General features: G+C 42.6%; 1 protein-coding gene across 5 annotated transcripts in view; it reads left to right on the forward strand.

Moving 5' to 3' along the window:
- The window catches only part of SUSD1 (sushi domain containing 1), a 126,548-nt gene that overhangs the window by 40,460 nt on the left and 73,161 nt on the right, over window positions 1-12,927 (forward strand). For 4 of the 5 annotated variants that reach the window (XR_003004841.1, XR_003004842.1, XM_024757251.1 and 1 more), the window contains 2 exons: window positions 8,486-8,583; window positions 9,202-9,388. The exons of the other annotated variant lie outside the window; for it this stretch is intronic. Coding sequence is in view for 2 of the 4 variants with exons in the window: in XM_024757251.1 (XP_024613019.1) it covers window positions 8,486-8,583; window positions 9,202-9,388 (285 nt within the window). In the remaining 2 variants the exon portion in view is untranslated. The remainder of the gene's footprint in view (window positions 1-8,485; window positions 8,584-9,201; window positions 9,389-12,927) is intronic. 5 annotated transcript variants of the gene reach the window in all.

Below are 12,927 nucleotides of genomic sequence, written 5' to 3' on the forward strand. Positions count from 1 at the left end.
GCTCTGAAGAGTGAAATCTCTAGGTCGCTTTGGTCTAGGTCTCTGGCTTGATTTTGTAGCAGAATTATGGAAGAATGTCTTGGGTGTTGCCAATTGAAGTTTTCCATAGGAAAGTCTAACCAGAGCAAATACAACATGCAGACTGCTGGTGATTATTTGTCCATAGAGGAATGGTTCATGACCATTTTGGGGTTAGGAATTTGATGAAATCTATCCATTTGTTCAGTAGATGTTTATTTAGCATACACTCTGTGTGAGGTACTTTGCTGGATACTACCTTCTTGGAATTTACAGGGCAATAGGGTAAATAGACTTTTCTCCAAAGAAATGCACATACGGATATAATATTTTACAAAATCATGGACCTCTGAAGGCCTTGGGTAAAGCATCCCTGGAGCAGATGAAGAACTTAGCTCTGCTGCTGAGGCCCTGCCAGTGCCATGCATTTCCCACATTCAGTTATCTCCACCACAACTGCAGCAGGCTGTAGGCTAGAGATTGCAATCATAGTAACAAGGAAGGGCAGACACGGATGAGAACCCAGAGATCGAGTTCGGCCTTCTCTTAGGTCCCATTGACTTGCCGAACTTGCACAGAGAAGCAAGGGCAAACCTGTAACTAACGCCAAGGACTCCAGAGTCCCAGTCTTCATACTTGGGGACATTGAGAAGAGCTATTGCCATTTTGAACCAGACTGATGGTCATTCCAAACTATTATTGCACCTCCAGCAGCACCTCTAAGAGTTATTTGGAGGAAGTGAGGCAGCTGCCTCGTGGGTTGCTGAATTCCACATCTGGGGAGGTGGTCTTGGCCCAGAGCTGCCTATGGAGTCCCCTGGTCAGAGAGCTGGGCCTAGCTTCTGGACCCTCAGCCATTTGCTTCATTGTTCAAGCTGCTGTGCCTCCACCATTCAGAATTCAGTGGGGGTACCAGGATTAGTCACTCCATGAAAAACCAGTGGATCGGCATGGGGCATAGTAAGCTATTAATTAGCTGATGCTTGTAGAGCACTTTGAAGAACAAACATGTTATGTAACTGCTAATTATAATTACCAACCTCAGCCTGCCACCGTTCACAAAGTCTGTGGCTCCAGCTGCAGCTGTTTCCATGGGTTTATGCAAGCTTTGATTTAAGGAGAGAAAAGGCTTTCTCCCTGAGGGCTGTGATCTTTCTGTGAGGAGGCCTCTATGCCCTCAATCAAGATTGGCAGCTAAATTCAATTTCCGCAGATAAAGGGGGCGATTTACATGCTGATTAATTCATGGCACAGTGCACATGATCGCTGGGTAGGTAGGTACGAGAGGCTTCTGGAACTGTAGTGAGAGATGCTGATTACCATGGCTCACGCTCAGCTGCTCTCCCTTCCTTCTTTTTCCTGTTTTTCACCTATTTCTTCACACCTCCCCTTCTGTCCCAAATCTCTCTGTGTATTTTGTATTTACCTCCTTCAATGTTCACTTTTGGGTTTTTTCCCCATCTTCTTTTATGTTTCTGCCTAACCTGTAAATGCCTTCTACCCCTGTCCTTTGTTTTCATTACTGTTTACCCATCTTTTTATACATGAGTGTTTCATTCTAAATTGGGTAGAATAATTTATCTTCACTTTACATGAGTTGTTGTTAGTTAAAAATATTTTTGGAGTTCCTATTTCTTTGGATTAATAGGACAGATCTGTGTAATGCACACACACATATATATTTAATTTTATTGAAGTATAGTTGATTTACAATGTTGTGTTAATTTCTGCTGTACAGCAAAGTGATTCAGTTAGATCTTTTTAATGGAGTGTGAACTCCGGCAAGGTGGTGGGACTTTTTTTTTTTTTTTTAAGGCCAGTTTAGACTGGAAACTCCAGAGAGCTGAGAATTAGGCAATTACTTTAGTGTCTGGAAAAACCCCAGGTGGAAGCTTGATGTTCAGTGAGTCGGTTTACCTCAAGATCAAAGGGACTGATCCATTCTTGATAAGACTGTCCCTGGCTTTCATTCTGCACAGGTCGTTTGGCTTTTTACGTTTAGAATCCGAGTTAATAATGATGAGGTTGACGCTCACTCACTCCAGGCTCTCTAAAGAGCAACATCTCTATGGAAACACAGACTGGCTGCTGGGATCCTTTCTGGGCCCCTCACCCGACTCAGGGACCGAGTCCAAATGCCTCCAGGCCTCCTGTTAGCTCCTGCCCTTCTGTTTTGTGGTCGATCCTCCTCTTCAGCCCAGTGAGTGCTCACTTGCAGCTGGACGTATTTCAGATAGAAGAGAAAGGTCAGCCGGAATAAATGGGCACATTTATGCAAATAGCCACATGGCTGGGATTTGTTTGATTATGTCCATAATGCTTAGACCGTCAAGCATTATAGCTACCATTGATCGTGCACCAACTTAAACACCCACGGCTCTGCTAGGAGCCTTGATGCCATTTTGTCCTCAGAAAAACCCTATGAAGTATTGATGTTTTCATTTCATAGATGAGTAATCTGAGACTCATAAAAGTTATGCAGCTTTCACAGGGTCTTTCAATGACTAGTAAATGGCAGAGACAGGATTTGAACTCAGGCCTGTAGACCTGGAAAGCCCACGAGCTGTCTCCTGCCACTTTCCTAAGCTTGAATTATTTGTAGACCACCCTGACAATGTTTGCCAGAACTAAAGTATTTTTTAATTTAATAAGTTTCTTAAAACAACTTATGTTTAAAACTTAAATTTTAAATTTAAATTTATTGATCAAGGACACAGTAATATATGTGATATCATGAGTTTGATGAACACCTGGGCTTTTTCAAATATACACAAAAATCAATACAAAGCAAACATATAAAAATATATTCATGTGCCACCAAAAAAATCATCCTAAAGTGTATAACGCATTTTAGGAAAGCACTACTTGAAGCCATGCTGCTTCTACCTATTTTATGTGACTCTAATGACTTAAAAAGAAGAAAGGAAGCATAGCAAAACTCTTACAGCCAAACATGCATTTATTCAAAGTTGTCACCTTGGGAAGCCATGCCCTCATTTCAGTGATGCTGCTATTATCAAAATGTGTTGGTTTCGTAATCTATTTGGGAATTGCCTTTGGAGGTAGTTTATGAGTCATATTAGAAGACCGGTCATATCACTTTTGAAAGCAGATACTAGAAATGACATTGAGCTTGACATTCTGTTAAGGTCTCTTGAATTTATTCTGTAGGACCTTTTACTGTTTTCAAAAGTAGAGAAAATAGATATAAAATTGGAAACCAAGAGAGTGCACTAGACTAGGCCCTGACCACAATGGGACTTCTGAGAGAGTAGTCTGTGCTCACTGTCTCTGTCCCCTCCCACCCTGTTCTCTTCTGAGCTTCCTGAAGGAGAATCAGGCGTCCAACAGCCCACTTCACTGTTGCTCTCTCTCAAGGTCACTAATGACCATGGTCTAGTGTCAGTCCTCCTTCCTCTTAACCTTTCCACAACATTTAGCATTGTTGATTATCTATCCATACATTTTTCAATCTATTCAACCAGTCAACCAAATGATAAATATTTTAAAAATATCTATGTCCAACCAACTGTATTAGTTTCTGGGGTTGGAGAGGTAGATAGATCTTGTCTTCGCTGTCATAGAGCTTACATTCAGGAGAGATAGACATTAAATAACTAATTACAAAATTATTTAGTTACAAACCTGATGAGTACCACAGAGAAATACTGGATGCTAATAGAATACTAAAATACATAACTTTATATATGTACATTTATACACACACACACACGCACGCACCCATGCACCACATGCAGAATCTAAAGCAAAGCAAAGGTACTTTATAACCCACGGAGGCTTTGGTCCCCAAAGTCCAATGCAGAGTTCAGTTGGATGCTGTGGGGGCCTACTTTGTTTAGGCCAGAGGAGCCTAAACGTCCTACAACTGGACAAGGCAGAGACCTGCTCTGCCTGCCTCTGTCCAAAGTCAGACCTCAGATCTGATCATGGCACCACGTGCCCTCCACTGGGGAAGAAAGAGCCATGTGAGGGAAGAGCAAGAGGTCGAGCCCCCAGTGCTTATGTTCTGCTCCAGGCTCTTCTTGGGTGGGAGCGAGGAGGTCGGGAGGATTGGTAGGAAGGAAGGGAGATAACGTTCGAGGAAGCAGACACTCCTTCAGATCTTCTCTTTCCTTGACTCTCAAGGCATCACACTCTCCCAGCCAACCTCTGACCTCCTTCTGCATTCCTCTTTCTCCTCTAGTTTCCCCTTTGGTTTCCATGTGTCCCAGTGCCCTGCTATCATGCCACCTGCTCTCCATGTCCTACCTGGGCATGTCACCTGCACCCAGGGATTCAACTACCATCTACCCATTGATGACCTTCAAGACGGTTTTTTTCACCCAGGTAGATGAACTCAGACTTAGCATGTTCTAAACACAATTCGTTCGTCTCTTTCTCACAAACCCAGTCTGCTTCCTCCTGTATTTCTTATGAGTACAGTAGAAGGCGATCTATTCAGACTCTCAGGCTCAGAGACTGGCAGTCAGCCTAGACTCCTTATCTCTTGCCTCCTATTGCTTTCCTTCAGAATTGCTCACGGTTTTAAATCCAGTGCCCTGATTTCATCTTTTCACCTTTTTGCTGAATAGCTACTTCAGTGCAAAGGCTCTGGGCTATGGAGTCTGGTAGATCTAGTTTTGAATCCTGACTTCACTGCTTACTAGCTGTGTGACCTTTGGCAGGTTACTTAACTTCTCTAAGCCTTAGGCCTGTAGAATGGACACTATAATGTCAAATTCATGGTGTTATTTTGAAGATTAGATGAATGATACATTTAAAGTACCGTACATGCTATCTGGTCCATAGTAACAACTCAATAAATGTTCACTCGTTATTGATTTCATGATTGCCTCCTATGACTGCTGGGAAAATGTGATCAAATCTATAAAGACCTACGTATCAGTGTTTGATGTATTGTAATCACTGAGTAAAGGGTATCACATTTTTTCCTTGTGACCTCCAGTGTCTCCTTCAAAATGCACCAGAGTTATCGTTCTAAAAAGAGAAGTCCCCTACACCATTGTAAAGCAATTATGCCCCAATAAAGATGTTAAAAAAAAAGGAAGTCCCCATCATCTTCCTGCTTTTAGCTCTCCAAGGCTCGTCGGAGTAAGCCTGCGCTTAGTCTAGCGAGCAGGTCTTGCCAAGTCTGATCCCTTCCGCTCTCTGCAACCTCGCTTCCCCTCTTTCCTCCTCCCCAGCACGTTACACGTCTCTGTCTGAATCTGCCACACCCTTTACACTTGCAGGCATTGGACCTGCTGTTCTGTCTTCTGTCTTCCTCACTCTTCAGCCATTCAGCCCTGAAGGTCATGCCCCCCACGAAGCCGGCTTTTCCAGGTCTTCCAGTGAGAGTTGGTGGCTTCTTTCTCTATACCCTGTGGTACTTGTGTGCAACTTTGTCCTGATATTTATCAAGTTGTAATTTTTCTGCTTATATGTTTGCTCCCTCCATTAGAAGCCGTGTTCCTGAGGGAAGGGCTTCTGTTCTGATCATCGTCACAACCCAGTGCCTGGCATGGGAGGATGCTTGGCATGCGATAATCGTTCAGTTAAGGGTCAGTGGTGAATAAAGTGCCCTGGAGTCAGTTCCAAAGAGAACTTCCAGAAATGTTTTCAGTTTTCGGTACTATTAGAATTAGGGCGTAGCCTCCCAAGTCATCTCTTTTAAAGGGGCAGCATGGATATGGATGTTTAATAGCTGATACATTTATAACGAAGTCTTTCCAGCTGATTCGTAGACACCTGGAGGGAAAAGCAACCGGATTTTGTTATGCTACTCCTTGGGATGAAATATCTGACATCCCTATAATCAGATCCGGGTCCCTCTGTGCAGAGAGCATGGCAAGCCTGGAGGCAGATAGCATTTTTGAGATGTTATTTGCAGTTGTCATAGTGAATGAGCAAAAGGAAGAACAAGAAAGGAGACTTTCATGTTTCCTTTCTAACCTCTGCTTGGGTGGCAAAGAGGTCCCGAGTGGGAAGGAAATGTGCTTTACTGGCAACTCAGAGAGAAGGTGAGGGATGGGATGTTTCCTTTTCCTTCTGGACCAGGGGGTGAGTATCAGAGGGATGTGGGAATGAGCAGAGGAGTCTAGAACTCTAGGGCTTTGAAGGTCAGTGGAGAGGGAAAGGGCCAGGAATATTTGGGGCTTGTTCAAGCTGATAAAAGACTGGTGCCAACATCATCATTATGCTACCCAAGGAGGTGAATGGATAGGTCTTTGCATCTATCAGGATACCCATGTCCACACCTGGAGTATTTCTTTGATTTCAAATTATCTGTGCTCCAGGGAGAAACATTGATGTAGAGACCCAGGGGTGCTTTAGACAGCTGTAGGTGATCCTCTGGTGTCTCTCCAGAAGTTTGCCTGTTTTCCTCTCTCTGCCTCCATTTATTCCCACTTATAGTCAGCTGACCTGGGCTTACCCAAGACCAGGTAATGTGTGACATAGAATCTCAGCAATGCTGCTGAAGGGATGATTTAGTAAAGATATAAACTCTTCCATAGGCAAAGAGAGCAGTAGACTAGGGTCTGTCTAAAGATAGTATTGGTTCTGAGTAGAGGAGAAATTAGTCAACCCTACAGGTGCCTGAGGTGAGGGTCCCTTTCCCACTTGGAGGCTGAGAAGAGATTTACTAGAAGGGAAGGATGGGAGCTGAGATGAAGAGAGACATCTGGGGGTGGAGACTTATCTTTCTCACCCTTCTTGGTGGGAGTCTTACCTTGGGTTTCCCAGAAAGCAGGGCCTGAGGCAGAGGGCTTATATTTTTTTCACAATAGGGAGTGCTATCCCAGGAAGCAGGAGTGAGAGGGCTAAGGTGAGTAGAGCCGGGAAGGAAGCAGAGCCAGTGTAAGGATGCCTTGTTGCAGCGGTCTTCACTGACTGCAAGTGTTGCTCCATCAGTGCGACAGCGCCCTGAGAGGTCTTTGTAGGTCTGCCCTTCAAGGGGAAGAAAGATAAGGGGCAGACTTATCTAGTACCTCCTGTCCCCCAGGAGGTGTTAATTCCCCCCCACTTCCAGGTTGCATGTGCTGGGGTGTGCAGCAGGGAAGCCCCAGCATGGGAGACAAGACACGGTCATGGTATCAAAGCCCATGCAGGGCTGGAACAAGGAACAGGAGAAGCTGAGAGGTTCTAGAACATCCATAAGGGATGTCTGATTCAATGGGGAAGCTTGAATTTGGGCTGAGGGACATTCCTGTGTGGTGAGGTGATGATTCCCTTCTCCAGAGGTGATGGTTTGGTAACTTCTACCCGCAGGGAATTTTATTCCTTTTGATGTTGGTGTAAGGGAAATTTTTTTTTTTTAATTTCCTTTTAGGATTGTTCCTTGCTAGTGGACAGAAATGCAATTGATTTTTGTACATTGACCTTGTATCCTGCAACCTGACTGAACTCCTTTCTTAGCCTTGTGTGTGTGTGTGTTTGTGTGTGTGTGTGTGTGTGTGCGTGTGTGTGCGTGTGTGTGTGTGTGAATTCCTTGGGATTCTTTATAGACAAGAGTATGTCAACTGCAAGCTGAACTCCTTTCTTAGCCTTGTGTGTGTGTGTTTGTGTGTGTGTGTGTGCGTGTGTGTGCGTGTGTGTGTGTGTGAATTCCTTGGGATTCTTTATAGACAAGAGTATGTCAACTGCAAGTAAAAATGTTTTTACTTATCTGCAGGGAATTTATTAAATGGATAAAAAGCTAGATCCTTGCCCCTTTCCCATCTGGACAACTTCCTAGGTGGTTTACTAGGTTCATTGGAAACTGTGTTACCTCAGGAACCGAGGCCCTAATACTGTTTCCCACATTGCCAAATATATTACATGAAATACACACAGAATATATAAAAAAAAGCAGAACAACTTGAAGAAATTAGTGGCTTCCGAATAAGTCAGGATTAAATAGCTTCAGTTAAAGGAGCCCTGGAAGTATCCAGGGACCTTGTGGAGAATTTACTTAGTTTACCCCAGCAGGTTACTCCCGAGGAATGGTCCCATGTGGTGATGCGTGTCATTTCCCTCTTGGGAACAGCAGTGACCTGGAAATAACGCTCCATCAGCTGGGTGGGATGAGGAAGCCGGAAGCTGATCTTACCTGTGCAACTGCAGGGAAGATTCAGGGCTCAACTCTGGGCCGCTTTCTATCCCACAGGAGTGGAACACCAGTGGCATCCAGTGGCCTGTCAGACCAATCACAGGTTGGAATTCTCACCCATACTTAAGCAGGAATCTTTCCTTTTCCTCCAAATCAGGTAATGGGCCAAGCTCACTCATGGTGAAGTTAAATTGGGTGATTGGCCTGGGGTAGCTTGAATTGCTGATTCGGTTTCTGAATCAGAGCATGAATGGTGATCATCAGAGAGACCAGCTGGGCAGATAAACTAAGTCATGCCCTCTAATGTGGTGGCCATTAGGGTTTTTCCAAAGCCCATCAATGCATTTTGTGAGTGGACTCTCTCTTTTTCTATTTTAGAAATAATTATAGAAATTAATGACGTGTCAGTGTTTAATAACACTTGTGTGAGGTGGCAAATAAACCCAGGAAGAATAAACTCCAAGATTGTATATGTGGTAAGTAAAGTGAGCTCCTTTTTCCTGCTAGGGCAGAAATGGTTACCATGGGAATAAGAGTAGGAGGGACTTGCTTCCGGAAGTGCTTCTCAATCTAATAGCTTTCAAATCCCATAGTCCTTTAAAAAAGTGAACAGAATTTTAAAGATATCTGGATTATTTTATTTTACATTTTGAGTTTAGTCTGTTTGTCATCCTCCATATATGTGTGTGGGATGTATTTATATTGGGCATCATCATTATCGCTTGTTTGCAAGCTCTTGTATTTCACTCCCCCAGAACAAGCCTAGAAGCATCTGCTGCCTCGGTGACAGTTTGCAGTGAGCGGGTCTCAGGTTGTGTTGCCTCCATTGATCACTGGTCATTTGAGTGCAGGATAGCACTCCCTGGAGATACTCCTCATTTTATGTCACTTCTCAGCATTTATGGATTACTGGGCTGATCAGATTTCATCATCAGATACCTGATAGCAGAGGTTTGCCCAATTTATCTCCCCTGGGATGAGCAGTGCAGTATTAAAGGGAGTAGTAAGGGAGTAGGTTCCAGCACCACAAAAATCTCTCTTGTTTGTTTTAACTGAAGACCTGGCGGGTTCTCTTGTCTTTTCCCCTCACAAAGATATACATAAAAGGACAACGGTTGGACTCCATGGAAACAGTTCATGAGGAGACAGTTAATTTGACCACAGACAACAGGACCCCAAAAGTGTGCCTAGATCTGTACCAGGGCACCAACTACACCATGCACATTTCTATTGCCTCTCCCAGACGCTCTGTGCCAGCCATCATTGGGTTCCAGACAGCTGGTAGGTGGAGGTGAAGTCTCATTTCCTCCTAGAAAATGCTAAGCACAGGATGTGGGAAAATGTGCTTCAGAACCTACTGGTCAGGAGAGTTCACGGTTGCTTTCTGAGGTTTGTAGCCAGGGGATTAATTGCTCTAGGGCTCAGAACCAGAGCGGGTCTCGTAGGAGAGATTCCTCTCCTATTGATGCCAGGCTGAATGGTCACTGATGTATTGATTCTCAGCTGCGTCCTCTGGTTGACGTGGAAGGTAATAAGGCATTTAAAAGAGGAGAACAGTAGGTGATGATGCAGTCCATTTCAGTTATCCAAGGCAATAGAGGGTAGCCACATGGCTTATCTTTGGTAGGAAACTCAAAAGTCATTCACTCTTGCCTATGGTAAAGGTGGAGCCAGGGAGGCTGACCCAGGAGCTGTGCTCCAGGATGGGAACTGACCCTAGGACTGATTGGGGGTGGAGAACCGAGCTGAGAGTGGGCAGGTGGAGAGGGGGAGGCAGCCTTAGGATGCAGGAGGGTAGATGTGGGGTGAAAAGAGGCGTGGACAAGAAGGAGCTTCAAGAAGTCCTAATAAACCCCAACGCACATAGTTATCACATGGATTTTTATATCATCATGACAATTACAGTAAGTTTTTTTTTTTTCATAATTCTGGTTGTGGGGTGTCAGGACTAATTAAACTCCTAATAAGCAAACCTTGAAAAGCCATTGGTGTCATTTATTATTTTCGATGAGTTGAGGTAGTTCTCAACTAGCTATTTGATGTCCTAATTAAGAAAACTCAACCTTTAGGTGTTGCTGCCACTAGGAACTGGGAAGTAACATGGATGTTGCAGAAATAATTGAAGTCTGCCAGTCTTAACAATATCAAGCCAACTATGAAATTATACAAAATAGGTCTCAGGGTACTTGTATATAAATAAAACAAAATGATTTATTTCTAAGTAAATACTAGGTAGGGAAAGATATTGTCAAATTAATATAGTAACTAGAGAAAGTTGTTCAAAGTTAAAAATAAACTACTGTGGATTTATTAGGAATATGTCTTCTTTAAAAGAGCATCCCAGGACTCCAAACTCATCTGTCTCTGTTCAGTCAGAATGAGAGCTTGCTGTTCAGTGTCAGCTGTTTTTACTAATATCCTCTTCAACCTCTTCAAGTTAATTTCCACTGAGAAAAGCGTGGCCTTTTGGGTCAGACATACCCAGATTTGCATCTTAACTCTGCTGCTTAAGAGTTGGGTGACCATGGCTGAGTTTTTTAATGTCGCCAGACCTCCTTCCTCTGTCTGAAATGTTAGATGGAATTGGATTAAATTTGCAAATTAACCTAGTGAGAATTGGGATTTATATTGAATTATTCCAACTGGGAACAAGGTATGTTTCTACATTTACTCCATATCTACTCAAATTTTGCCTTTGCTGTCTCCTTATGCACTCTTGTGAAGCTCTGTCATTCCCGCCTCTCTATCCTGCACATTTAGCCATCTGATTTCATTATTAACGTTATGCTAGTTCTCTTTACGTGAATTGGGAAGTTTTCCATATTTTTTATACCTTGGAAAAGTTTATATCACTTTAGAATTATCCCCTTCCCTTAAAGTTGGACACATTGCTCTTAATATTACTTAAGTTTTCACCCCTTTGGGAGATGATTCTTTGATAACTTTGTCAGTTTCTTCTATGTTTTTTGGGGGTCTGTTTATGTTTCTTACATTTTCTTGAGTCAATTTTTATACATTGCTCTTAATATTACTTAAGTTTCACCCCTTTGGGAGATGATTCTTTGATAACTTTGTCAGTTTCTTCTATGTTTTTGGGGGTCTGTTTATGTTTCTTACATTTTCTTGAGTCAATTTTTATAATTTGTACTTTCCTAAGAAACGTCCATTTCGCTGTGATTTTAAATATGTTGGCAGATATATTGGCAGAATGTCACATGGAATATTTGTTTACAACTCCTCTGGGGTTACAGATTATATAACCCCAGGTTATTTTGATTTGTAGTTTTGTGTTTCTCTCTTTTTAACACTTGATCTGCTTCGCTTGGGTTGTCTGTTTTATTACTGTTGTTTTCCCCAAAGAGTAATCTCTTGGGTTTTTTAATTGTTTTTCTTTCTCTGTCTTATTAATTTCTCCCCTTATTTTTTTTATTATTTCCTTCTCCCTAGTTCTCTTAACTTCATTATATTGTTCTATTACTAAATTCTTGAGTTGAATGCATAGTTCAACTTATTTCCATTATTTTCTGTTTGGTAATAAAAGCCTTCAGTGCTTCTTTCTCCCTTCCGGATTTGAGCTTTGCCAGAATTCTTTAGGCATTTATACATGTTGTCTTTATCTTTACTTTCAAGACATGGTATAATTGCTATTCTGATTTTCCCTTGATCAAAGAATTATTTATGAGGGTGTTAATATATGTTCTCTTTATTTTTACTTTATTATATACTTGCTATTTTTTATTTATATATTTATTATTTTTTGGCTGCATTGGGTCTTTGTTGCTGCGTGTGGACTTTCTCTAGTTGAGGTGAGCAGGGGCTACTCTTCGTTGCAGTGTGCAGGCTTCTCATTGCGGTGGCTTCTCTTGTTGTGGAGCATGGGCTCTAGGTGCATGGGCTTCAGTAGTTGTAGCACATGGGCTCAGTAGTTGTGGCACACAGGGGCTTAGTTGCTCTGCAGCATGTGGGATCTTCCTGGACCAGGGCTTGAACCTGTGTCCCCTGCATTGGCAGGCAGATTCTTAACCACTGCGCCACCAGGGAAGTCCCTACTTGCTAGTTTGATTTCCTCATTGATTGAAGGATTAATTATGTGTGTTATCAAGTGGTAGGTTTAAAATATTTTTAACATTTACACTTTGTTGTTGATTTCTAGTTTTTTTTTTTTTTACATTTTAGTATTCTTTGTGGGGAATTTATCAACATTTTCTTGGGGCTTACTATTTGGCAAAGTTTTGTGATAATAGGTAGAGTGTTTGCTTGTAAGGTAAGATCTAGTCTTAAATCAGCTCTAGTAGTAAGGTTTTTCAGGACTTCTGTTTTTGTTGTCGTTACTGTTCTTTGCTTACTTGGATTGCCATTCTTCTCAGTTCCTCTTAGAAATTCTAATTGTTTTGTTTCACACATTTTGATGTTATGATATTTATGTTTGTGATTTATATCTTTTTTTTTTTTTTTTTTTTGCGGTACACGGGCCTCTCACTGTTGTGGCCTCTCCCGTTGCGGAGCACAGGCTCCAGACGCACAGGCTCAGTGGCCATGGCTCACGGGCCCAGCCGCTCCGCGGCACGTGGGATCTTCCCGGACCGGGGCACGAACCCATGTCTCCTGCATCGGCAGGCGGACTCTCAACCACTGCGCCACCAGGGAAGCCCCGTGATTGATATCTTAACTGTAGATTCTAACTTCCACTATTAAGAAGTGGATCACTTTAGCCTATTTAATTTTTTTTTTTTTTGCCCCGATTTTCTTGATTTCTTTGTGCTCTCTTTGCATGATATGCCTTTGCCCCCCTTTTGTTCTTCTTAAAAGCTATCTGGATA

The sequence above is a fragment of the Neophocaena asiaeorientalis genome, unplaced genomic scaffold (genome assembly GCF_003031525.2).
Source record: "Neophocaena asiaeorientalis asiaeorientalis breed wild unplaced genomic scaffold, Neophocaena_asiaeorientalis_V1.1 scaffold432, whole genome shotgun sequence".
Classification (NCBI taxonomy): Eukaryota; Metazoa; Chordata; class Mammalia; order Artiodactyla; family Phocoenidae; genus Neophocaena; species Neophocaena asiaeorientalis.